Below are 25385 nucleotides of genomic sequence, written 5' to 3' on the forward strand. Positions count from 1 at the left end.
TATGAGTTTGATGATTGTTCCTCTATTTAAAATTTTGAAAGACCCCTTCGAATTGTAACAAGGGATTAAGAGTAATTTGTTGTCTCCCGGAGCCACCTTGTGGTGCGGTATCTGGCACTGTGGTGATCTTATTAATACAAGGCTTTTTGAATAATTATCTGGTCTTGGGTGTTGTTTGTTGCCGATGATCAGCATGTTGTTTCCCACAAGGTGGGTTTGTGTGTTTGGGCAATTTTGGATTACTGCAGATTTTTGGTTGTTTTCCCAATATTTACCGGCTTCTAGCCTGGTGTTGTCCCATTGATTGTCTTGGTCTGGGAGCTGGCAGTTGTAGGGTTCGTCTTCCAGGGGTTTGCTTACAGCTACCTCCTGATGATCTAGGCTTCCACCCCCAACAGCCGCTAGTAGTTGGACTTTTTTCCTTGGGTGACTGGTTTTGGGGTTTGATTGACTTCTGAATGTAGAAGCTACTATCATAGAGTTAACCTGGCTCTTCCTGCTGCATTTCCATCAGCTGTGTGGCCTTTGTGCTGCTTTCCGCCTTGTTTTCCTTGTCTATCCCCTCTGGATCCTTGCCCAGCATGCCAATGGATTTAGCGAATTACTTCCATATGCTGTTTTGCTGGACCCCCTTAAGCTTCTTCTGTGCTTTCCTGTGCCTTTTAGTGAGAGAGGCCTCGTTTATTGCGGGTTCCTTGATAGCTTCTTCCACAATCCCACCCCTAGCGGGTCTTATTTCTTGGGTACTGAGGGCTGTCTTACACTCAATTAGACACAGATTCCTCTCCTGTTGGGGAGAATAATTAGCCTGTAAATTTTTACTTTCTTGTATTTGAACAACTTTGCAGTCAGCGTCTTTCTTATCCGCAGGGTTTTTGTGCACCATGTCTTCCCTGCAGTGGAGGCGATCCTGGGTTCTGAGGGCCCATGCCCTTACTTCTGTCAAGATGTTGGTTACAATTTCTATGGCCTTGTGGGAGTTATCGCCTGTTGTGTCACATTGACATGACACTTGCTGAGTACAAGAATGGGTTTGGGCCCTTCTTATCAAGTCATTCAACGCTTGGAGCTTCTTATCAATACTCACTCCGTGCACTGCCAAGATATTGAGTAGCTCTTCCTGAATTTCCTGTTTGTTGGCTTGTTAATGAATAGCTGCGGACATCGTATCCATGGGCAATAAAAGAGCCCTCCATGAGGCCCCTGAATCACCAGATGTTGGCAATTCCACATTAAATTTAACTTCCGATGGTGGTACCACTGGGACGTTAGTTTCCTCTGGACGGACCGTTGGGTTTTCCTGCGTGTCTGTGTTCCTTGGACTCCTTGTGTTGGTGGGGAGGTCTGACTTCACTGGTGAACTACTATTGCAGGTAATACGCTGGCTCAAGATGGCTTTTAGGGTTTCCGAACACCCCTTCTTGCATGGCGTGGGTATTCAAAAGCTTTGCCTGCATTTATCGGTCACTCACTGGCGACCTGCTTGCTTACAAATGTATCTGAACAAGTCTCTGAAAGGTCGATTAATGCATCATTATGCAGCCACTGTTGCTTCCCCCCTGCAGTACTTGTGCAATATGTAAGGGGAGCTCTAAATCTCAGTAACTGGAACAACTGGAGTCAAAGTGGAAAAAGAGTCATATTGGTAGCAGTTATGGACTTCGGACTTAGTCGTTATGCTTGGGTTACTTGAGTGAGGGTTAAGTATTCCGCTTGTTCAAGGGGCCAACTTGTGAACTTTCCTTTTCCTGGAAGGGCTTCTAAGCCGCTACGGCAGTCGTCTCAATGTCGATGGCCATCAATGGGGAGGAAGGGACTGGACCGTTAAGGCCGCGAAGGGATTCTAAGCCATCTTCGTTATCAAAAAGTCAGTGATTTTGTATCCCTCTTTCTTGTCATGGCCCGCAGATTTTATAGTGGTTTTCTTAGAGACTACTGGTTTTGAGGGGGATTTCCACCCGGTATAGTCACTGCGTTGCTTGACCAAATCATCTCTTGTTGATCCTGGGGAACCTTGTCTTTGCTGCTTTTTTTCTCCCCCGAGTTAGTGTCATCCTTACTTATCTGCCGGTAGTAACAAGATTGTTCAGCCAACGCTAAGATTATTGCACTGGTAATAAGGTGATCAGCAGCTTCCCTTAGGCACAAGCCGCACTGGTCTATTACCGGCCGCTTCTGTGCAAAAAAAAGGCGAGCTGTGGCCTATTGCCTTTGAAGAACTTGTACCCTCTAGCCTCTTGCACCAGGCTTCTATTTCATGGATTATTGTATGTGGTGACTTGCAGTTACTTCCTACTAACTTGAACCACCGTGGTAGACTGTTGGGGCCAATAATGGCCGAAAGTATGGAGTTGATGCTTACTTGCTGCTTGCTGTATACTCTGTAAGGACTCCTGGGCTCCTGGACTCCATTTGAGAGGCCGGACTGGGACTGAGCCTCTGCCTTCTTCCTCTTCTGCTGCATCAGCACTGGTGCCGAGACCGACACCAGCTCCTCCCCGTCCGAGCACGTTCAGGGAACCCCAGAACCGAGACCCCGATGTCAGCACAGAGCTCCACTCGCCACCTGCCTTTGGACCTGCTTTTGGACCGCAGATCACAGCAGTGGCGTAGCGTGGGTTGTCAGCACCCGGGGCAAGGCAAGTAATTTGCGCCCCCTAACCCGTGGATTTTAGCACTCGCGAGCGCGCCCCCCCCCCCAGATGTTGCGGCCGGCCCCCCCTGCACCCCCCACGCTACGCCACTGGATCACAGGGCCACTGGTTGCTGGACACTGGACGCCTCTGGCCTCCTTCAAACTCCGGCCTCCTCCTGAGCTCCTTGATGACACGGCCAGCTGGCCGGCCGAGGTCAACTGCTTCAACTGCCTGGGGGGTCTCCGTGCCTCAATTTCGGGGACCGCTGTACGTTGCAGCCCCTCCTATAGCGCCTCAGCAACCCTTCTGCACCTTCAGCGGCCACAGCTGCCTTCCCCTCGCGTCTTGCCTCACCTCGCTCCTCTCTGTCGGCAGCCACCCCGCAACGACATCTGCAGCATCAAAAAACAAAGCTACTGCCAATGTTAGAAGAAGTGAATTTTACTATTTAAATTGCATTTATATAGCACTTACTACTCCTGACGAGGCTCTACTTGAGAAGCAGTTGGAGTTTAAAACATGTTGGTTGGAGGCTCACCTGTCACTCTAGGCTGAATTGTATTTGCTCTTGTCTCAACATACAAGATTGCTTGGCCAAACAGATATGTAAAATGCATTTAAACATGACTTCTCAAATTGAACGTCACTTCCGGTGACCGCTACCCTTGCGAGCCTTCAGAGTTTACCAGCTAGACATTACAGCACTGGGCACTGCCAATTGGTGGGCTATTGAAAATTGCTTTGATTTTATTCTTTCCTTTTTCAATGAATGAAAAGATCGAACTTTGGTATTTTAAAAAGTTGTTCTCCTTTAATTACTTATTGAACTACTCACATGCGCACCTGTTAAACAGATACGCTGCTAAACCAGTTATTACCTTCAATCATATGACACAAGCTTGTGGCACAGACACATTATGTAAATTAGCTGAAACCATGTTTTCCTTATTGGGCTGCTCATCTCAGGGCCGCAGCTCTTCAGCTGCAACTTCTTATAGTCAGCGCCATGCTTTGGTGGCACCTTTGTGTAAATTTCAAACTGCACTAATTTTACAGATATAAAGTGGTGCTTGCGGTGCTGCAGAGGGTAGAAAAATTACTAAGTGAAAAATTCCATTAGAATCTTTCCACGGTTGGTCTCGCGCCCTTTCTAGTGTTTCGCTTGACATCTCCTTGGATACTGGCTGTCACCGGTTGCAGTTGGCATTGTGCTCGTCTGCTATGGTGTTGAGGTCTGAATGCAACCGTTGTTGGTGCAGCGACCTCAACCTGTGGCCCACACGGCATGGATTCGCTGCTCTGCCATAGGTAAGCTATAATTATAGTGTGTAGCTACAGCATCTTGCATGCAGCAGCAGATAGCATCTTGCATTACCAACACTACTCTTGTCCAGACGCCACTTCTGCCCTAAAAATGTCAGTATGTGGTTGTTAACCCTCACCCACTCGCTTAGTTGCCCCAATTTCCGGTGGTGATGCCAAAAATACTATGATGTGTTTGCGGCAAGGCCTTCCCATGGCTTGCAATTCCTTCTTGTAATATCAGGTATAGGAGTAAAAGGGAGCAAAGGCCTGCCTTGAAGGCTGTCTTGTGTGTTTCACAAGATGTACCATTGTGCTTTACTTTGACATTTGCATTAGGCTCAATTAAGTACACACGGCTTTGGTGTGCGACGGGGTTAGGCCAGATGATCCAGTAGACCCCAATGTATGACGGTATTGGTCGAAGAAGCAGATATTGCTCATGATATTGTGTTGGCACTTTAGCAATATTGATAAATGGGCCATGAAGTTCTGCACTGCAATCTTGCTCGGGGATTGTCAACCCACCCAATGGTAAAACGCAGTGACCGACAAAAAAGCAAACAATATCTAGAGAAACTCGTTATATCTAAATAATTAGGTTGACAAGCCCAGCGCTAATTCAACCTGTAGTGTTTGAAAGGTATGACATCGTGAGGCTTATTTGCTATATAAATGGATACAAATAAACATAATTGGAAAGGTTACTAAATAAGGATTCATGCCAAACTTGTTTTCTTCTAAAGTAGGTCTTGACATCTTTTCTACTTGTTGGACATGTGAGTGCTACTTAGAAAGGCACACTGGTTTTAGGATTCAAACGATCTAATAAGCTAAAATTGCACCCAAAAAACGACCTAGGCAACACTTTTAAGCAAATAAAAGAACACTGATTAGGTGCAATATATAACAAGCATTGGCAAAGCCAATAGTTCGGGAATTTATATGCATAAGTATGCACAGTGAATTTCCCCGTGTCTGTAATGTTATATCAAAACTAAACTATTAGATTTGAACATATTTTTTATTAGTGAGGGTGGGCTCTCCAGCAGGCAGAATGCAATTACCGACTAAGAGATTACAAAAAGCCTCTTGCAGTGAAAAAACGCAAAGAAATTGGTTGCTTTCTGAATAGAACGTATGTATGACATCAAGAATTTAAAGGGTGATGATTCACTGTACTTTTGATATCTAAAATAGTCCCTCCTGGATTGTAGTGCAAGCACTCCCTGGGGGCAGACTGATACACTGAACAGTTCACAGCACGAGGTCTGGCCATTAATCTTATCAAGTTTTTCCTCTGCGGGCTTGCGCAATTGCAAACCGGTTTTAAAGGGCCATTGCCCTGGTTGGCGCTTGTGGCATTTTCTCCATTTATTACAGCAGGCACAGTGGGGGCACCACGAGAGAACTAATGTGAAAGGGTTGAGACTATAACAGGGAGGATGGATGGAACGATAAGGAGGAAGGGAGCTGGGTCGAACATTTTTGCCAGGGCTTATTTAATTTCCCAGTACGGCTCTGTGCTCATGTTGGAAAGGTCTTGTCTGATCAGTTTGCAAGTTCACCTCTCACACTGTACCTCGCCCCACAAACACACCCTTGTTTACTCTGTTCTGTTTTCACTACATTCTCTTCTTTTATCTTTTTTGCATTCGTTTGTCCTTCTCTTTCTCATCAAGTCAAAACCTTCTACCAGCGCTGGGTTTCTTGCATGCAGTGGGAGGCCATAACTGTCACTTGGCAAATATTTGTTATCCTTTCTATTTATAGAATTTGGCAGAAGACGGAAATACAGGCAAGAGTGGTTACCCATCTTTGGGCCATTTGTTATGGTCTGGCTTGACAGTTGAACTGTCGCCAGACAATTATGTGACCATTGCTAGAGAAGGGCTTTGGCTCCACCCACATATTTGGAATCACAAGTACATGTTTTGGTTGGGCAGACGTTATATGCTTCCACAAAAAAAAAAAAAAGTGCCTGCCCTCCACAGACCTGTGATCATTTTCTTTATTTATTAAGCTGCCTGAGATTTAACTTTTAGAGGCACAGACATATGATTGTAATGTGATTAAAGTGATTTAGATAACTAGATAATGTATGGAGTTTTTCCTCTGGCAGTGGCACAGATGGGAGGAAGGGAGTTGTTACTTTACATGGATATTTAGGACTGGCTTGATACTGCAACTGTCACTGGCATTTTAACCTACAACAGTATTATTCTGCAATCCTTTGGATTCACACAAATACATATCAATTTGAATGTTATTTAGTTATAATGTTTCATATTACTATCCAACGTTCCTTTAAAGCCAGACCTAATGGAATTGCCAGTGCTTTTTGATCTTTACAGGTTAATTATATCTTATATTTCTTGCACACCATATTCTGAGGACCTTCTTCACGACATCTTTGAATTTATTGCCAATTTTCAACTAATTGAAGACTGTGATGCCAAACAATATTGAGTTATGAGTTAAACTTTCTGAAACAGGGGGGTGAAAAAAACATCTGAAAACCTGCCTGGTGTCAGCTAACCAGATGCCTCCAGCAGAAAGCTTGAACGAGTGCTGATATAGCCATTATTTGAGCTTGGATCTAGATTGTTTTGGTCTTGTAACAGCCTCATTTTACGTGGAATTCAGCATCTAACCAGTCTGTTCTACCTCTGTAGGAAAGAAACGGTTTCTTGCTGGATGTTATTGGACTAGTGAATGCCATTACAATGGGTCGTTGAAGTTGTAGCTTTGATTTCCAGATATTCATAATCACAAAAAGTATGCCCCGTGCATGTGTGTTCTTTTACTGCAACCGTGGGAAATCAAAGCACTGTCCTGATGATTATCTCAGTGCAGTTGGGGGAAATCTGATCATTTCCTCCTTTATTCGCTCCCCTGCTTGGCCCACCTCTCCTCTTCCTGTATCTACAGGCCTCTGGTTAGATGGGGATCTCTGACTGCGGAGTAAGTGTAATGACAGAGATCTAAGATAGGGAAAGGAAATAGTTAAATATAAATGTGAGGTATAGAGAGAAGAGAGATGGAGCTATGGTCGAGGTAGAACGAGAGATGAGGTGTGAAAAGTAAGGCGAGAGATAAGTGTGGGATAGGCAGAAAGAAAGAAAGAAACGGATTGGTAGAAGGAGGAAGTGATAGAAAGGTAAGGAGGTTTTGGAGTAAGACAAAGAGATAGAACTAGAAATAAAAGAAAATGCTTCAAAAGGAAAATTGGTGGAGGACACTGAAGGAGAGGTAGAAAATGATGAAAGAAAGAGTTGAGCTAAAGAGAGGTAGAGTTTGAGGCAGAGAGGGGTAGTGATAGAGGATACAAGGCAGACAGCGGTGAAGTAGAGAGGAAGCAACATCAGAAAAGGTATAGAAAGACAAATCAGGCAAAGAGAATCCTGAGGCACAGAGAGGGGTGGAGGGAAAGAACGAGATGAAAATATGACAACTTAGCTTTATAGACAAAAAAGTGAAGTAGAGAAATGTGAGGTAATGAAAGAGGTGTGGAGGAAAGGTTGATATGGAGTCAGAGAGAGGGTGAGCTGGAGAGCGGTACCAACAAAGAGGTGCATGGTGATGTAGAGAGGCTGAGTGGAAGGAGAAGCTGCAGAGAGAAAGAGAAGAGAGGTTATGATAGACAAAAAAATCAGACGTACAGAAACCGCGCTAACTAGAAAGTTGTAAAGAAATGATAAACGTGAGGTAGCGCGAGGGGTAGAGAGTTGAAGTAGCAAATGAATGGTAAGGTAATTTGAGAGGTTAGTAAGAAATAGGTAAGGTAGTGCGAGAGATATGTAAGAATCAGAGAAATGTGAGGAAGAGAAAGGTTAAGTAAAGGGTGGTGAGATATGGAGAGGCGCAAGAGGGAGGTCAGCAGGTGAAGAGCAGGGAGAGCAACAGAGCGCTGAGTTAGAGACGGGTGGTGGCTGGTGCTTAATTTGAGCCGGTGGGGGCACCGGCACTTATTTTTCTTCATCAGGCAATTACTGCAAGCAAAAGACACTTACGGGAAAGACAGAACAAATAAATACGGAAAAGCGTCACGAAAGGCACAAAGCAGAAGGCTTCAAGCGTGAACTGAAGGGGCAGGGAGTGGCTGTAAATGGATTAAAGAGGCCCGAGATGGCCTTAGGATCGCTGCCTCGGTATTCTGTGCTCGCACATTTAAATACTGCAGGAGAGCTTTGGGCACCGGCACGTTTTTATTTACAAATTAACCACTGGGTTTGTGAGAGGTGAACTACGAGAGATACAGTAAGGTGAAATGGAAATAGAATCGTGAGGTGCAGAGAGGGGTGAGGTGGGGCGAAGGGGTAGCAAAGGAGAGAATAGCACATAGATTGCTAGAGTGGTTAGTTTGTGAGAGAGTAAGAGAAAGGCGGAGTAGTGAAAGGTGAATTGAGAGAAGTACGGTCATTTAAGAGGTGGAATAGAGGTGTATTGAGAGGTGAGCTAGAAATAGGTGAGACAGCCAGGAAACACATACAGGGTTAGCAATAAGCTAAAGGAAAGGTAGAGACAGGCGTGAGGTACAAGAGGTGAGGTTACGTAAGCGAAGAGACGCCAAGTGACTCAAAGAGCGAGTGTTATGGTAGGGCTGGCTGGGCATATACACACTATATTTGAGGGACGGCAAGCTGTCAGTTTAAAAACGAATATGTTTTCAATGCACAAGATATTATGTAACTTTAGGACCATCCCCACCACGATACCGGTGGGCCCAAGGTAGTTGCCAACTTTGCCTTACATACGGCTCTGACTCGGGCCAGTCCTGCGTTAGTGTGACTTCTCATAGGTTTGCCCTCTTAGCTTAGATGCCGCACAAAGCTCAGACTGCAAACTGCGCGCTGCGTCACAGGAAACCGTTCCAGTGTTCCGGCTACAAGCCATACATTTGTCAGTAGTTGAGGGGTGCGTCCTGCTTTTTATAACCAACGAATGCTGTCAAAATGTAGCAGTCTTGCTGTTCGGCCGTGTATGTCAAAACCTTTGAAGTTTGTCCCGGTTCTCTTGCCCAGGGCGGGGCGACTAGCCTCCTCTCGTCTTAGTAACAGGAAACCCATCCCGATGGGGCTCCTCCGGGGTTGCAACATGAAGACAAGCTCGAGGCAGGTGACTCGCAGGACTGTCAGGTGGCTGCGAGTGAGTTATCAGCAACTGGAACAAGCTCTCTTCGGCTCATAACCAACAGCGCCCTCTGCTGCCTACCTGCCTGTGCTACAGTTTGTAGGACTTCAGTACTTCCTGCACACATCTCATAGCAACACTGGAAGACCAACTGAAGACACTGTTCGATCGCGCGGTTTGTTTAAGGGATTATGTTAGTAATTTATTTTTGACGCAGTGCTATTGAGAGGCACAAGAAGCGGAGCGGAAGCTTGATGTTGCCGAAGTCATAATAATAGACGTTAGTTTACATTCGGACTCTGACTTTACTTGCTTCCCTTAGCTGTGCTTAGTTTGTAAAATAATGAGTGCCAGTGCGGAAAGTGCTGCTCAGACGCCTGGCCGGCGTTACTAAATGTCAGAGCATCGAATATCAAGGGTGCGTAGTCCGACATTTATCTCAGGTCTCTTGAATCCGCTGCCAGACATGGTCTGCCCCTTTATCTCACGCTTGCCTGTCCCTGCTTTCTCGCTCAGTGACTTTTTCTGTCTCTCTCTTCCTCCTTTCCCTTGTTAGTTTTCCCTCTCACGCTAAGGAAATATTTGACGCGGGAAAATAAGTGCCGGTCCCCAGAAATGAGTGCTCCTTATAAGCCCTCACGTTCTTTTAATATTGCAAAGCAAAGGAAGAAAACACATCTGGTGACTTTGCATACACAGTAAGCTAGAACTGCGTTTTCAGGAATCAGAGGTCTTAGGAGACTTTTTAAAAACCAGTAATAATTACTGGCAGTGGTACCGTTTCGTAATATCTTATCAGACCCACGTTGAATCTCACCTGATCAGCGTCCAATTTGGGTTTTCGTAGGGGTCTGTGAACATTGCAGTTTTTGTTTTTTTCCAAACTTTGCGTGATTCCGTGAAATTATGTGTATTGCTCAAAACACATTTAGCCACTATCTAACATAACTTTTTCCATGCATTCCAGCAGGAGACTAGTTCGAGGAGAAAATGTCCCCCACGGGCAAAAACCACAGGAACTTTTGTGATATGCTTATCGGCAAATATCTTTTATATCAAAACCTTCTTAACAATAATATATCATGAATTAAACTCAGACTGCACTACCAACTTTGTTCTCTTAAGCACAATACTATGTTTACCAACTACTTCTTTCTATTCTACATTGCAGTTAGTCATATTCATGCGGGTGATGTCATTCTTATTGGTTTTCCGAAACGTGCACAGCTTCTTTTAAGATCTGCCTTTCATTTTGCTGGGCCTCTTAAACGTGCAGACAAGGAAGTGTGGCCCAGTTTTGTAATCTTTCAGTTGTTGCCTTTGGAGTCCAGGATCCTTTTCAGGTTTAGCTGATTCACTTACACATACCCTCTCCAGACCAGGAAACGAATTTACAGATGCGACGGGGTTCCTGTGGCATGGAGTAGAGCTTTTGTCAGATATTCCAGCAGTTACCAAGACTCAGCCCCCCAAATGAGCTATCAAGAGCCGTCCTTAATACCTAAACTCGCTTCCCCTCCCAAACAACCCCCATCCCATCATGGTTTGCTGCTTCCTTGGTCATCTACTTACTGAGAATGAAACACTTTTTATTCTTCAACATCTATATGAATAGGAACTTGCCTTTTGCACTTTCTCACTCTGTTCTCCCTGGTGCCAGAGGAGCCTGGTATGGTACCATTTTGTCCCAAGCGCTTCTCGTTACGCGCTTTATAGATTTGCTGAATACTAAACACTTCAAAATGTACCTTGTACATGCCACTACAACTGGTGCTACATTACCACAGCACATTTGGTGATAGTGAAATTCCAAAAATATTTTATGAAAATGGAATATAGTACAGGTGAGCTGCCAGTCCATAGAATGAAGCATATATTATCTTTCTTTGGAAAAGTTCCCATGTGCTGACAAGTGATGCCATCAGCTTCCACATCGAATCCATGCTGTCTTCAGGCGTGACAGCACATAGCCATTTTTATATATATATATATATATATATATATATATATATATATATATATATATATACACACCATCCCTGCAGCCTGTAGACAGTTAATTTTTTCTGATACCTTTAAAGCACATCTGGTAGTCTGTTCCTGACTTCAGCTCTTGATATTCTTTGTCTTAAAACATTTGCAGTGTAGGGGAGTTTCCCTCAAAGGCTACAGATTTCAAGCCAGAAGTAGATGTCCTCCTAGATCCACATAATGTTTGTCTTTGGTGCTTCAGCACAAATCATGTCTCAAAGTCCTGTGCCACGTGCTCACTGATTCAACTGAAGGCCATCAGGGGTGCAGTGGCAAACTTTACATCACCAAACTCAAGAAGAGAGGTTGGTCACACTCGAGGTCCTGAGGCCGCATATGGTCCTAAGCCCATTTGCTGTCATTTCGTAAGTCTGAAACGAGGTTGAAAGACATGTCTAAGGGTAAACTATGAAATCTAAGTGAAATTCAACCTCTCTCTGCTACACCTCTTCCAGGATGAAGTCATCCAGTCACCATTTCAAGGCGACCCTGGTTGTATTCTCTAACTTAGATCTGATTCCAGACCTGGAGCTGGTGTGCCCAGAATTTGTTGGATCATTGTCAACTTTGCAGCAGTTGTTCAAGGCCAGACTGTTTGCTTCTGGTGCATTTTTTGGCATTAGGGATCCGCTGGGAGCTCCAGTCTGAATCCTGTCGATAAGTACCTCCACTGTGCATGTCAACCCATTAAATCTCACTCCAGCCTACCACTAGCCCTTTCTCATGCCTCAGTGTCTCTTCCACAGGCCCTCCTAGTTATCTCTGGTGTAGCGTCACTTTGGCTCTGGTATAGCGTTACTTTGGCTTCAGTAGTACCAGTTGTAAACTCTGCACCAGTTCCGATGACATATCTGGAGCCCACTTCGGCTTGATCCTGTCTTGTCACTTTTTGAGATAACAAAACCAAAGCCTGCAGTTGTGGATTACTTTGCCATACCCCCATACCTCAATGCTGATATTATCAGAGGTTAGAAACCTAGTTTGGCTCAGACTCTGATTTCGTCCAGTATTGTAGGGTGGTGTGGCGTGGTGTGCTGATGAACTTGATCAACTTCTTCCCTTCTTTACAGTGATGACAGTCTGTATTTGGATTTGCAATAGTGTGCGACTTCAACATTTAGCCCGAAAGAGATATAATTTCCCCTTTGGGTCCTGCCACTGAGGTGGCTGTCTTCTTTGCAGTGATTGTACACAGGGCCATAGAGATCCTGGTTTTGCAGTTGCCTACAGTGGACACTAAGGTTAATTTACTGATGGAAATTCTTCATCCTTATTTACCCCTGAGTACCTCTTACAACCTTGTAAGGCCCTTATGGACTGCCTTTCTGCAGCATTGACTAAACCATATGCGTGTCCCTTGCTGAGCTGGCCAATTGCATTACATCGTAGGCTCAGTGCCGGGAACCCACATTCTTGATTTAGCATCCAACTCTCTAAAGTCTTGTGGTGGAGGCTTCCACTAGCAAAGCAAATCTGAATGCCTCTCTCACAGCTTTGCCAGACAAAGAATCCCAACAAATTGGTTCTTTGAGCAAACTTATTTGTGTCGGCCAGTTTGGCTCTCAGATCTTTAAACACAGAATGGGCTTTTATCCTTATGCTCTAAAGGACATGGTGAGGAGATTTTGCCTCCTTTCAGAGGATTTCAGGAATTAATTTGCACAGATGGTACATGATGGCCGGAATACAGGTAAATATGTACTTCAGCCCGACCTGGACACTGCAAATTGTTTTGCTCACTCCATGGACACCAATGCCATTAATTTTTGCCTTACCTGAATGTGCACCACTGACTTTTTCAATGATGTCCAAGCTTCTTTAATGGATATGCCATTTGATAGAACAAGGTTCTTTGTTGAAAAGGCGACTCAGATCTAAAAACCTTAAAAGATGACAGTGATAAGACATGCCTTTTGCAGCTGCATTCCCTCCCTTATCAGTTCCACCAGGAGTACTGAATGTTCAGGCACAGTATAGGATACCTTTCCTATCACCAACCTCAGTCCTCATAAACCGTCCAGCAGACTGTCCAGCTATTTTTCAGTTCCAGGGAACAAGTTGGTGGAAAAATCCATGGCCACTAGCAAATCTTCCTTACCATACCACACTGCCACCAAGCTACTTTAGTTTGCTATCCCATGGTCATTTAATGCCAGTAAGGGTCAGAATCCAATGTTGTTTCTTCCAGCTTGGTTTGCGGTTACTTTGGAGCAATGGGCCTTTCAAGATTTTCACACTGGTTATGCCTTCCCTTTTGTATCCATCCTTCCCCATACGCCTTCAGTTATTAGTCACATGCCCGGGGCCCATATAGCTTTGCTGTCCTAGCAAGTTTAATCTCTGCTCACCAAAGGTGCAATTGAGGGGGTACCCGAGGCGGAGAGGGGCACAGGATAACATTCCTAATGCTTCCCGATTCCCAGGAAGGACTGGAGGGAGTGTTAAAGGCCAATCTTAGACCTCTGACTTCGCAACAACTTCCAGAGGATGTTCTAGTCAAAATGCCAAAATGGTTCAGTTTTTGTCGGCCTAATTCCTGGGAACGGGATGGTTTCTTTGAACTTGCAGGACATGTACTTTATCATATGCTGATCCTGCAGTCCCACAGACATTGCCTTCAGTTCATAGTGAGGATGGAACATTACCAATCCACCGTCCTGCCCTTTGGTTTTTACCTCACACCCTAGTTGTTCTCAAGGTAATGTCTGTCCATCCTAGCAGCCTGGAAATACGTGTATTACAGTACTTCGGTGACTAAAATCCTAACGGCAACGTCATCTTAACCAGTCTCAACAAATCTGCAGGTTTTTCATTTTGGGATTTTCCACCAGTTAACCAAAATCCCCTCTTGTGCCCGTGCAGTAGAATCCCTTCATTGGGGTTGCCCTTCCATGGTAGCTTAGAAGGCCTTTCTATCCCTCCAGTGAGTGCAGGACTTTCCACCGATGATCCTGAAGTTTCAAGTTCAAGCCTTTGTTCTGGCCACATGATTCTGAGCCTTCTTGTCTCCTATCCTTATGATTCATGTTAGTACCTCATGCCCATTGGCACATGTGAGCTGTACAGTGAACCTCTGGCTAAAATGGGCACAGCACTGGGGGTGCTTGTCATGCAACATCTGCATATCAATTTAGGTGGCCTAGGACCTTCATTGGTGGATAAGTGATGGCTGCCAATTTGACATGTGGCAGACCATTCTCCTTTCTACACCCAGTGCTGATTGTTGTGATAAATGCATTGACTCTTGGCTGGAGGGGCCACCTGTATGACATGATGATTGGAGGGCTCTGCTGTCTGATTACTCTGTAACTTTATATCAGTGTCCTGGAGCTGTGTGCCATCCACCTGCCCTTAAATGCCTAGTTGTGTTAAATCAACGTTGAAGCCTTGATGGGCAACACAACCTCCATGTTATACTGCAGTAAGAAGGGCTTGTAGTGTCTCTCTGTCACTGTATGGGAGTTCTGGTTCCTCAGCTGATTTCTCTGATGGTTAGCCATCGAGCTGGCTCTCTTCATGTCTGGGCAGATGCCCTCAGCCGGCGTCACCTTTGAAACTATAAGTGACATCTGCATCTGGAGGTTGCACAGAGCGTTTTTGCCCAGTTACAGATGCCCATGATAGATTTTTTCGATTCTTCCATTAATGTGCACTCTCTGGACTTGTGCATCCTGGGCTCCCTAAGAGGCGTGTACCACCTTTGATGGAACTCAGCTGTTCTTTACACATTTATGCTTCTTCCATTCACCCTGCCCTCTCAGGTCTGTGTCCGGAGAGTTTGGTGCTTACTGAATCTGAGCTTATGTCCTACACCCCAGCTACTTGTTCGGGAGGAGCTGCTGTCTCTGTAGCAGGGCACAATCCTACATCTGAACTAACTACACCTTTGCAATCTACACCTCTTTCTGTGGAAATTGAACTTAACCAAATAAGTGATTTTGACCTGTTGTCGAAAGTAATGGATGTTGGTTTCTTGCTGCCCGTCTTGAAATCTATTGATGCCGCCTGTTGGTCTTAATTTGTGGCCTGGTTTAAGCTGACCGGTTAACCCTCTGCAGGCTAAATTATATGATACCCCATTGTTTGCTTTGACTCTGGCCTGACACAGCTTTTCAGTAGGCACTGGTAAAGGTTATTTATCTGGCCTTTCAACATGTTTACTGATCCACTATGTTTATTCAAATCACCCATTGTGATGTGTGTTTTTTTTAAATGGCTTACATATACTTTTATACCATTGAGTTTTATTATGCTGCAATAGAACTTTGTTTTTAAAATTTTGATGAGCAAACCTATTAAGACCATGTTGTTTCCTTAAGTTGTTAACTCTTAAAAGTTGGAAACATTCTTCATTATTGAGATTACTTGTGCTTTGTGCCAGTGAGCTGAAGACGTTCTCTGTGCAAACACCATATACCACATTCTGTGCTGACAAATTGGTTCTTAGAACTTGGGCATCTTTTCTTCTGAATGTGGTGTTGATACACACCTGACACTCTTGCATTGATTCTCAGATCTGCAGGGAGGGCCATGTTGCCCACTTAGTCCTGCAGGACATCCTGGTGTGAAGAACACTTCTCTGACCAACCTCTTTGTGGTGTGTACTGCTTTAATATGGATTCAAAAGGTCATGAGCCTGTGAGTTAGCAGTATTGATAATAACATCAAGCTACTTAACTTGGGTGGCAATCTTTCTAGTGAATACTCTTTCTAGCCGAAGATTCCTAACTGCTTGCCCACCTGCCTGATCTGTGTAATGACCTTCCTGTGATTTATAAGATCTCAAGTTAGGTGTTGGGCACTGTTTATTTCCTCAGTTGTCACCCACTGTGCATCTGAGGGCGCATAATATATGTGGAAGAAAAACTGATGCTGGCCTCCTGAACTTTCACTTTTGTATGCCATCATATCTGGAGATGGTGTCAAGGCAGGGGTTAATGGCACCACATGTTGCGTACAGGAGCTGTAGCAGAAGTTTGTAGATCTAGTTTGGTGCCTTGGAGGAATACAAAGGTGTGGAACCTGTGGTTAGGTGAGAGTATCCACCAGAAAGTGCTTTACCAAAAGTAAGTAACTTGTTCTTCTAAAACACAGTCTGTTCCCGAAAGACTCTTCAGTGCAATAAGCTTTGAAAAAGCTTTCTGTGCCCTCCTAAAGACACAAAACATGCAGGCGTCCATGCATGTACCAAGCATATCTCCATGCTTACATGCAGACTCACAGCAAAACACCTACAGACATCCATGAACACACATATATCCCTGTACATGGAGGCACAAATGGGCACAGATCAACAGACATTCAGACAACCACTTAGAAACAAAATCACACATTTTTGCACTAATACGCTCACATACCTTGAACCATTTAGACACATGCACACCATATAGACATACAAACGTGTATCAGAACATCTTCAGGCAACCATACACACACACCATTTAAAAGTGCACACTCAGGCAACTAAATATATAAAACACACACTTAAAAGCACGCAAGTAACCACACCAATGTACAATAAGACATTCATTCACATAAAAGCAACACACATAGAGGGGCACCTACAAACACACAACACACTTGCAGGCACTCATAGAGCAAGAGACTACATGCTTATAGGTGCACATGCACACGTTGTGTACTGCATGACAATATGGGTGGATGATCAGTTAATACATGGATGAATGAATGAAAGCATGAACGTAGTTGGATACATAAATGCTTTGATGAATGTTATATGGATATTCATATATGGCTGGAACAATAAATAAGTATGTGTGAATGAATGTAGGAATAGGGAGATCAAAATACACCTGTCACACCTTGCGTGTCTACTGCAGCAAATAATAAAGCAAGGGAAGGATTGCCTGAAGTGATCCCACCCCGTGACAATCACTGTAATTGCAATGGGTGTATCCAGACACAGGTGCCATACTCATTGTGCCACAGGACTCAAACTGAATCTCACTGACTAGGCCTAAGTAGGTCAAACTCAGTCTGTGGTTGCTTGTGATCCCTTCTGAGGAGACCTGGAGTGTTTCTATTGGAGTAGAACCAAGACTGAGTTGCATATGGCTAACCTCTGTCTAGAGTGGCATAGTGAGTGAAAACGATGGTCTCCGGTGTGGCCCGAGTAATCAATCGCCATTGGATGAAATACATTCAGGCATTTCTTTCATCACTTTATTTGTTGCAACATGCAGTTGAGGGCACTCTGGGTTACATGTAAATAGCTTTGTTGCAATGCTACCAATTATCTGAAAGAAAAATAACCAATTGTAATGTCAACAGCAACGTTTTCAAATACGGTATCCTTCAAAAATACTCAGAAAGAAGTGTGTTGTAGATATGTGGCTGGAACCAAGTTATTGAATTCTGAACTTCCCAATTAAGCTTTTGAACCACTATCTGAAGTTCAGAATCATGTTGAAAATCCATTTATAATAATTAGCCCAAAGTGAGTGTTCCACGTGTCTAGTTTCTGATGAAATATGGAGATTTTAGAGTGGTTTGACATCTTGAAAAGATTGGTGTGTACGCTTTGGGCTGTCAAGAGATTTCCCGGCAGGCGTGCTCCCCACTATTGACATCTAGTTCAAACAATAGTTTATTTTGAGCTGATAGAGGGAAACATTCATCTGGCTCAAAATACAGCCAACCCTCTGTACAGAAGGTGGCAGAAAAAGACATTGGGGCACTTCAGACAAGCATTAATGAGTACCTGAAATAGTACTACATGGGTACTGTTTAACATACTCTTACACGCCTTGGTGAAATGTCTCTGAAACACCAGTTTCCTTCTTAGTAAACGTACGAAAAGGCCAATTACTATTTGGATGAGTTGTATATGAATGTTCCCCTTTTATTTCCATTTTCGATGTTTTGGGGTCAGTTCACTAGGCGTGCAGTACATGGAGTGATATTTTACATATTCCAAAATGGCTGTGTGAATAGGATAGGTCATAGCAAAATATCATTTTAGACTTAATTCGGAACTTCTCGTATTGTTCAGCAGTGTGCCCCGATGTAAACAAGCATTGCCCTTTTAATTTTAGATGAGTAACAATCACGTCCTGGTGGTCAAACACACTATGCCTTGCTAGTCTTTTAAGTACTCTTCACTTGACCATTTTGTAATGTTTGCTGAAAATGATTGACTGAGCTTTTATTGTCAGGGATAGGCCTTGGTCAGTGTAAGAGTCTGAATGTGACATTCAGTTTTGAGCCCAATCTGTTGTCGGGTAGCCTCGAGTATTTCCCTTTGATTGGAATGTACAAAGAATTCTGTGCTAATAAATCAAGCATTATGCTAATTTAAAATATGTGTAAATGGATGCGCCAGCCCATCGTTACCGCGCGACTAGGACGTTGAGAGCCTACCAACAGAGACTGCCATGGTAACAGTCTCCGGCAGGAAGTTGTTCTTTGATGAATCAATATGCATTTGTCAAATTTACCCGTAATATTGGTAAACCAATAAGCCAATCTACTGTTGACAGGTCCCCCCCCCCCCCCATCCCAAAAAAAGAGGAATCTCCCAGCACAGATTAGACATCCTTCTCAGCTAGAGGGAAATTGAATGGCCAGAACACACAGCAGCAGAAATAGACGGGCGCGCTGCCCTCACAGTGGTGCATGTTCCTTGCTCCTGGCGCGTAAAACGTTCTGTTCCTCGTGCGTTCAGTACTCTGTGTTCTTCAGATGCTCTCAAAGATTTTTATTTCAAATACCTTAGGAACACAATCAATTTTATTCGAGAAAACGGAAGCAGAGCCAGCGTACCCATTTGCAATAAAGGGGACTTTGCGTCAGTCTTTACGCTGAGCGTACACTGTCCGTCCAGATTTCGTGCCGTTGAAAAATTCAAATATTTAATCGTTTGTGAAGTTTTTAAAACCTTGTCACATTGAAATCTCCAGGTATCTGTGTTTTCTGCCCGAAAATCCTAGCTAAATTCTGAAAAATTATTATAATATTTAGTTAGGAGCGTTAAAATGCAGATGTCCTATTATTTATATGCGCACAATGCACCCTACAAATTAGGGGGTCTGCATTTAATCAAAGGCTTGTGAATATCTGCGAGATATGAGTCATCATGTCCTCATAACATTCTGCATGAGGGGCATATTTTTTTCACTACAGATTAAAGGTCACGCTTGGTGAAAGCATGCGTAACTGACAGTGGTATGGTGCAGAGTTCAGCATAATTGGAATGTCTCCCTCCAACTTAAGCTTTAAACAACTTAAGGGAGGGGTGAGATTCCTTATTGAGAAGTGCCTAAATATAACCATGCAGCCTTCTGGAAGCAAAAATATTTGTTAGCTCGAGTCATTAAATTCTATGACGTTTTCTGTTCTGGCCCCTGTTTTGGAATTAGGAATTGGGTTTTTCATTGAGTTTGGCTTAAAGAGATTGCCCCCTCAGGCATTTGTAGGACCTTGCCTCTCCTTGCACATAGCCAAGGTGATCGATTTGCTGTGGCATCGGGTACGGAGGCCTGCCCTGGACAGAAAACCTGATACTGGACTCCATAGTACACAGCAGCAGGAGGGAATGCTTCCAAGTCATGTTGTCCTGTAGCCTCTGGTATTCAAATGTTGAATTTAATAATAAAACCACTAATATTGTATATCTGATGTGGTCATGCTAGGCCAGATGGCCAGGTATAGTTACCTGAATGCACTTAAGCTGTCATTTGTTTGGAAAATGTCTTAAGTTCCCAAAACCTTCTTCTCAGCTAGTTATCCCCAGATTTAGAGGGAGAAGTGTGGAACAGGGTCAGCTGTGCATATTTCCAAAAAGGACAATTTCCTCTTAATGGTTGATGAGACATCATGACTCAGTTGGATGCACTGTGAATACGTGCTTCTGGTGCATATTTCTGTTGGAGGAATGTCGTCCCATTATGCTTTCAGTTTTTCCTGTCGGCGCCTCTTTCATCTGCATGTGGCCTGCTAACTTTCTTAGGTGTGGTGGCTTTAGACAAGATCTTCTTATTTATATATATAGAGCACTTATTGAGGCCTTCATCCAGCCCTCTCCATCCATTGGTCTGTTGTTGTGTTATTCAGATTTTTCTTCCACCCATTACAGCATACACTGGATCACTTCACTACTGGGAGTGGTGGCATTCTGTCCTTTCTTAAGGAGCTTATCTGCCCACGAAGTAAAGCAGCTCTGTTCTCTGCCAGGGACTACTATTGCAACGTGTGCATTTTGATACCAAATGCACATTTTGCTTTTAGTCATTTTTTTATATACTGACGCGTGCCCAGCAATTTCCCCAACAGTGAAGTTTTACAAAAAAAGCAATAAAACAAAAACACATGGGCAATGCCAAAAGTCTGCCCGCCAAGGCCCAAACGACTTACTTTGCTAATGCTTGTTTTATATTAAAGACGTGTGCTGTTTGCCCCTAGTAGACTAGCTGTTCTGCTCTACCGCTTTCTTCATTCCCCACCATTCCGAGTTGCAGCTGCTAGTCAGTGTTAAAAAACCCGGTCCTTGTCAGGACTTTCATTAAGGGTTTCTCACCTGCCGGCCGTGCGACTCAACTCGTTTTATTATCGTAACATGCCCCATAGTAGAAACCTTTTTTTAATATCGCATAAAATATTTTTTTTCCATCATTCACCTGTTATCTGCAACTTCCACTTTGAAACAACAGTTCCTATCAAATATTCTAATTTAATATTAGTCCTACTTCTCTTTCTGAGCACGCAGTAACACCCCACCTTACTTGTGGCCACACTTACTCCATGTAAAATATTCATTAAACGTATCCTCCAAGGAATTTGTTGTAAATGTCCATTGCCCTCTTTGTCATGGTTTATAAAAGTAACCACTCCTAGTGTTAAACACTACCCAAAACAACTGGTATAATTATGAGGATTTTACACACCATATTCTCGAACAGGGCTTTAAAGTGTAGGAGAAGAAAAGAAGGTGACAATATCATCAGAAAATATAATTTTTTTTCTTGGTTAGAAGGTATTGAAAGCAGAGAATTTGAAAAATACTGTTACATCTGTACAAAGATGATACCTAGTTCAAGCACAAAAGACCACGCTACGTGGTCGCCAGACAAAATGCACCCTGCAGAAAATGGCAAATGTTGAACACTGGCAAATGGAACAAAATGTGACCTCTCTTTTAATTAGTGCAGTGTTTGCAGTGATCTGCTGAAGTACATAATATTACATGTAGGCACTCAGAGTAGGTACACTTCCATTGACTTGTTTACTACTCAGATATACTTTGAAACTGTTCCGGAAAAGACCTTGAAGGTTTTATCACTCAAAGGTATACATAAAATCTCTCCATAAGTGCATTCCATGGTGTTTCAGAAAAGCATAGCCATAATTGTCCATGGAAAAGACTTAATTAAATGGCACATACCTGCCTTCAGCATATATGTGTTCCTGATCATGTCAAATAATAAATTAGCTTTGATGAAAGCTAGGACATGCAAAAGGAAAGTGTAGCCTATAGGTGTTATTTGATTTAGTACTCCAGGCAGCTGGGCTCATTTTTCTTTTCCCCTTTGTCTTCTCTGCAGGTGTGGCTGATGAAGAGGCGCTCGCTGAGGAGTGTCGACGTCGAGGCCAGAATGCCTTACCCTTTCAACCATCCAGTAGTAGATCTTCGAAGCCCCTGAGACCGTCTGCATACCCTAAGCATGTTGAACACTACAACAGCGAATGGGTGGAAGATGAAGACAGAGCGCGGGGTGCCGGGAGCTGGGAGACGGTCGATTGTCCAACAGGTGTGAACAGCAGGCTTAATGTGGCACATGACAAAGCTGATGTGTCTGAAACCGGGGAACCTAAAACTCAAGGGAACAGATATTGCTGCATAGTGACTTAGAATTAGTTCCTACAACCGAATGCTGCGCTTTCACAACTCTAGATCAATACTATATGGTCTTTGTGTTGACCGTAGACGTTAGGAAGAGTTGTGCTATGGCTGTTTAGGTAGAAGAAGGAAGACCTCTGTCATCTATTCACAATGCCAGTAGCCACAGATATATTGGAGTACGCAATCAATAGAAATCAAATAATTAAATACAAGAGCTATTGATGTCTGCCTAAATTCCCAGAATACTCCCGTTCAGAATCAGGGTTTGAGTCTACTGACTTAAAATTGCTAAGGCCCAAAATCCAATTGAAAGTCCAATTCATACAACTGGAAGTCCCAGTTTGGCACATATTGTTGTACACAATTTTTATTTAGCTCGTGATAGAAGTCCAATGAACCCTGCATATTTTTCAGCTTGCCACATCTACACCCTGGTCTGTTGTCCAGTTTTTTAGAGTCTCTAACTGCCCAAGTCAGAGCAACATCCCATTGCCCAGGTCTGAGCATCTCACAGTTTCTCAACGCTGAACAATGTTCAATATTTTTAGTTTAGTTTACCTGGTCTTCTATTGTTCTAGTCTGCACAGCGTTTCATTGCAACAGACTGCAGCTTCTCATCACCCACGTCTGCTTAGAGATGCTTGCCCAATTCTGCACGATTTTCAAGGGCCCAAGTCTGCATAGTGTTCCATTGCTTAAGGCTTCACAGCAGTCCATTGCCAAGTTTGGATCGCTTTACAAGGCCCTCGTAGGCAAAGTGTTTCCAAAGTTTACGCAGTTTTCAGTGACCAGATCTGCACCGTCATTGCCCAGCATTCTTAGTGTTGCATTATTCCAGCCTGCATCATTTTCAGGGCATAAGCCAGTACAGTGTTCTATCATCCTATTTGGCATACTATTCCATTGCCCACTGATTTAGTCTAAATAATATTCCTTTGGCTAGGATTTCACATTGTGATGCTTTCCATGGATGCACACTGTTCCATTGCCCATGTCTGGGGAGTAAACAACGCCCCAAGTCAGCACTGTATTCCATGGCTCATCAATGAGAAGTGGACTTTAGATTTGACAGACAATAGAGATCTTTTACTTTGCTTTCTACATACCACTGTCTGTAAGCCCTTGAAATAATATCATACTGTGAACTCTATATGAGGGAGTAGCTTGTAAGCCGGAAAGGCACGTGGTACATCTGACCTCTTACCCGTATAAAGACATGCCATAATCGGCCTCGGGTCCAAGATATCTCCTTCAAACAACAGAGAGACATGTAATATAGACAAACTTGTAACTATTTTATGTTTGCTGACATCCTTTCTTTACTGGAATGTCTACTTGCATATTTACTCCAAGCTACAGTTATCACTGGAAAATTCAACCTTTATTTCTTAAGCATAAACAGACTAAGGGGCCCAGTCCTTATATTCCCCATTACGCTTTGCTTCCTCTTAGATTTGCTTTGCAGTTTTATTATCATCTGTAGAATAAGCTTTTGAGTCCACTAATCTTGATTACTAAGACTATAAGCCAGAATGATGGGAAACTGTAGTAGTGAAGCTTAAGGAGAATAAGCCAATTATCTGTCAATACTGCTAGAGTAGAAGGCACCATGGAGTTTGTAAACATTTTCAAATTATTTTCAGAAGAATATAAGTACCCAGCTAAAACAGAGAAGCATAGGTATTTGTTGTCACAGTATACTGCTGAAATAAAAATCAGAGTGCGATAAAGACTTCCCCAAACGCATTAGTCAGATTTTAGCAGAAAACATATTTGAGGAATAAACAATAAATGAATATGCAGTTTCGATGTTATGACGTTTCACATCTTAACAATGCTATGTTTACGTTTTCGGTCTCTGAAAATGTGCCCAGTTGAGGAATTATTTTTGTTGCTCCAGTTTGTAACCGCTCATCCACTGCAGTGATAGGCTTTCCACGGCCATGTTGTGAAAGTGTGGGACATGTTCCGTTGTCTTCTTTCACAATGCAGTGCAAATACTTAGGATTTTGTCTGTTTGGGGGTGAGGGGAGGGGGGTGTAACATGTGCAAATTGCCCCTGCCTCTCCCTTCTCACAGCACTTCCCAATTTAACTTCGCTCCATTTCTGAAAGTCACCCGACAGCCCTACCTCACAAACAAGACATTAACAAAAATAAATCCAATGCTTGCCCTGAGTTTAACTCCCTTCACGTAATTAACCAGCACACAGTGACCCTGCTTGCATGCCTAACACCCAGAGACTCATGTTACACATTCTGGTCTCAGTCCTGAGCATGAAACTTACTTGCAGACTGCTGCGACTCCTGCAGAAACCCGAATATTCCCAGCCACGCGCTCTTTTGGAGCTATGCGGTAATGGTGGAAACAGCGGTTAATTCCCATACCGCACATTTTTATCAGTGAATTGGAATTAGTGCGGTGTGGTAATTCTGCAGTAAATAAGGAAAATAACCTGACTACTTCTAAACAGCAAAAGGCTGAGTGTAACTACCTGCAGAAAAGTGTGGTAAAAAAAAAACTCAAAATCCAGGGGTGATGGGAGTAATGCTGTTACCGAATAGGGCTACCACGCCAAAGATTTTGTGAGGAATTCTAAGAGTTTCCTTTAGAGCTTAGATGTGTATTGATTTGAATATTTAAGGTGGAGGTTATTAATTGGAGTCGTTATAATAATTTCCTATACTGTTGAGGAAAAACTGTAAAATTATCTTTTGAATAAAACAATGGACACACCCATGACCAGCAGCTTGCGAGGGTCTAAGCTGCAAACACATTCTAATAAGAATTCTACGAGCTGAACTCGAAGTATCATCATTTAGGTTTCAACTCCTTTCACATGAGACGATTTTGACCCTTAAGTTCAGTGCATTCCTATAACGGGTGTTCAGTAATGCTTTACTCACAGAACCTTGATCCCCCAACACTGCTACAGCATTGTTATTGCATTTTTTTAAAATTTGGATTTGGAATCTAATAGCAATCCATGACGATTCTGAGAAATTTATGTTGTACAAAAAAAATACTCTAATAGAGCTTGTAGCATGCTGTTAACGAAACATAAACTCTTTCAAACGGGTTTGGATTCTAGGGGCCACATGTACGTAGGATCGGATTTGCGACCCGCAAATTGCGAGTCAGAGAGATTCGCAATTTGCGAGTCGCAAATCCGAATGTAGGATGGTGTCCCTGACACCATCTGCGATTCGCAAGGGGGTCGCAAATGCCCACCTCATGAATAATCATGAGGTGGGTGGCAATTTGCGACCCCCTTGTGAATGGCGGCCCTCACAGGGATGGTGGCCTGCTGCGGACAGCAGACCACGATGTCTGTAACTGCTTTTCAATAAAGCCGTTTTTTTTTTTTTGTAATGCTGCCCGTTTTCCTTAAAGGAAAACGAGATGCATTACAAAAACAAAAAATG

General features: G+C 43.4%; 1 protein-coding gene across 2 annotated transcripts in view; it reads left to right on the forward strand.

Annotated features, from left to right (window-relative positions):
• The window catches only part of DNAJB6 (DnaJ heat shock protein family (Hsp40) member B6), a 424156-nt gene that overhangs the window by 370631 nt on the left and 28140 nt on the right, over positions 1 to 25385 (forward strand). For both annotated transcript variants that reach the window (XM_069211156.1, XM_069211157.1), the window contains exon 9: positions 21662 to 21868. In XM_069211156.1, coding sequence (XP_069067257.1) covers positions 21662 to 21868 — 207 coding nt within the window. The remainder of the gene's footprint in view (positions 1 to 21661; positions 21869 to 25385) is intronic.

The sequence above is a fragment of the Pleurodeles waltl genome, chromosome 10 (genome assembly GCF_031143425.1).
Source record: "Pleurodeles waltl isolate 20211129_DDA chromosome 10, aPleWal1.hap1.20221129, whole genome shotgun sequence".
NCBI classification, from domain to species: Eukaryota; Metazoa; Chordata; class Amphibia; order Caudata; family Salamandridae; genus Pleurodeles; species Pleurodeles waltl.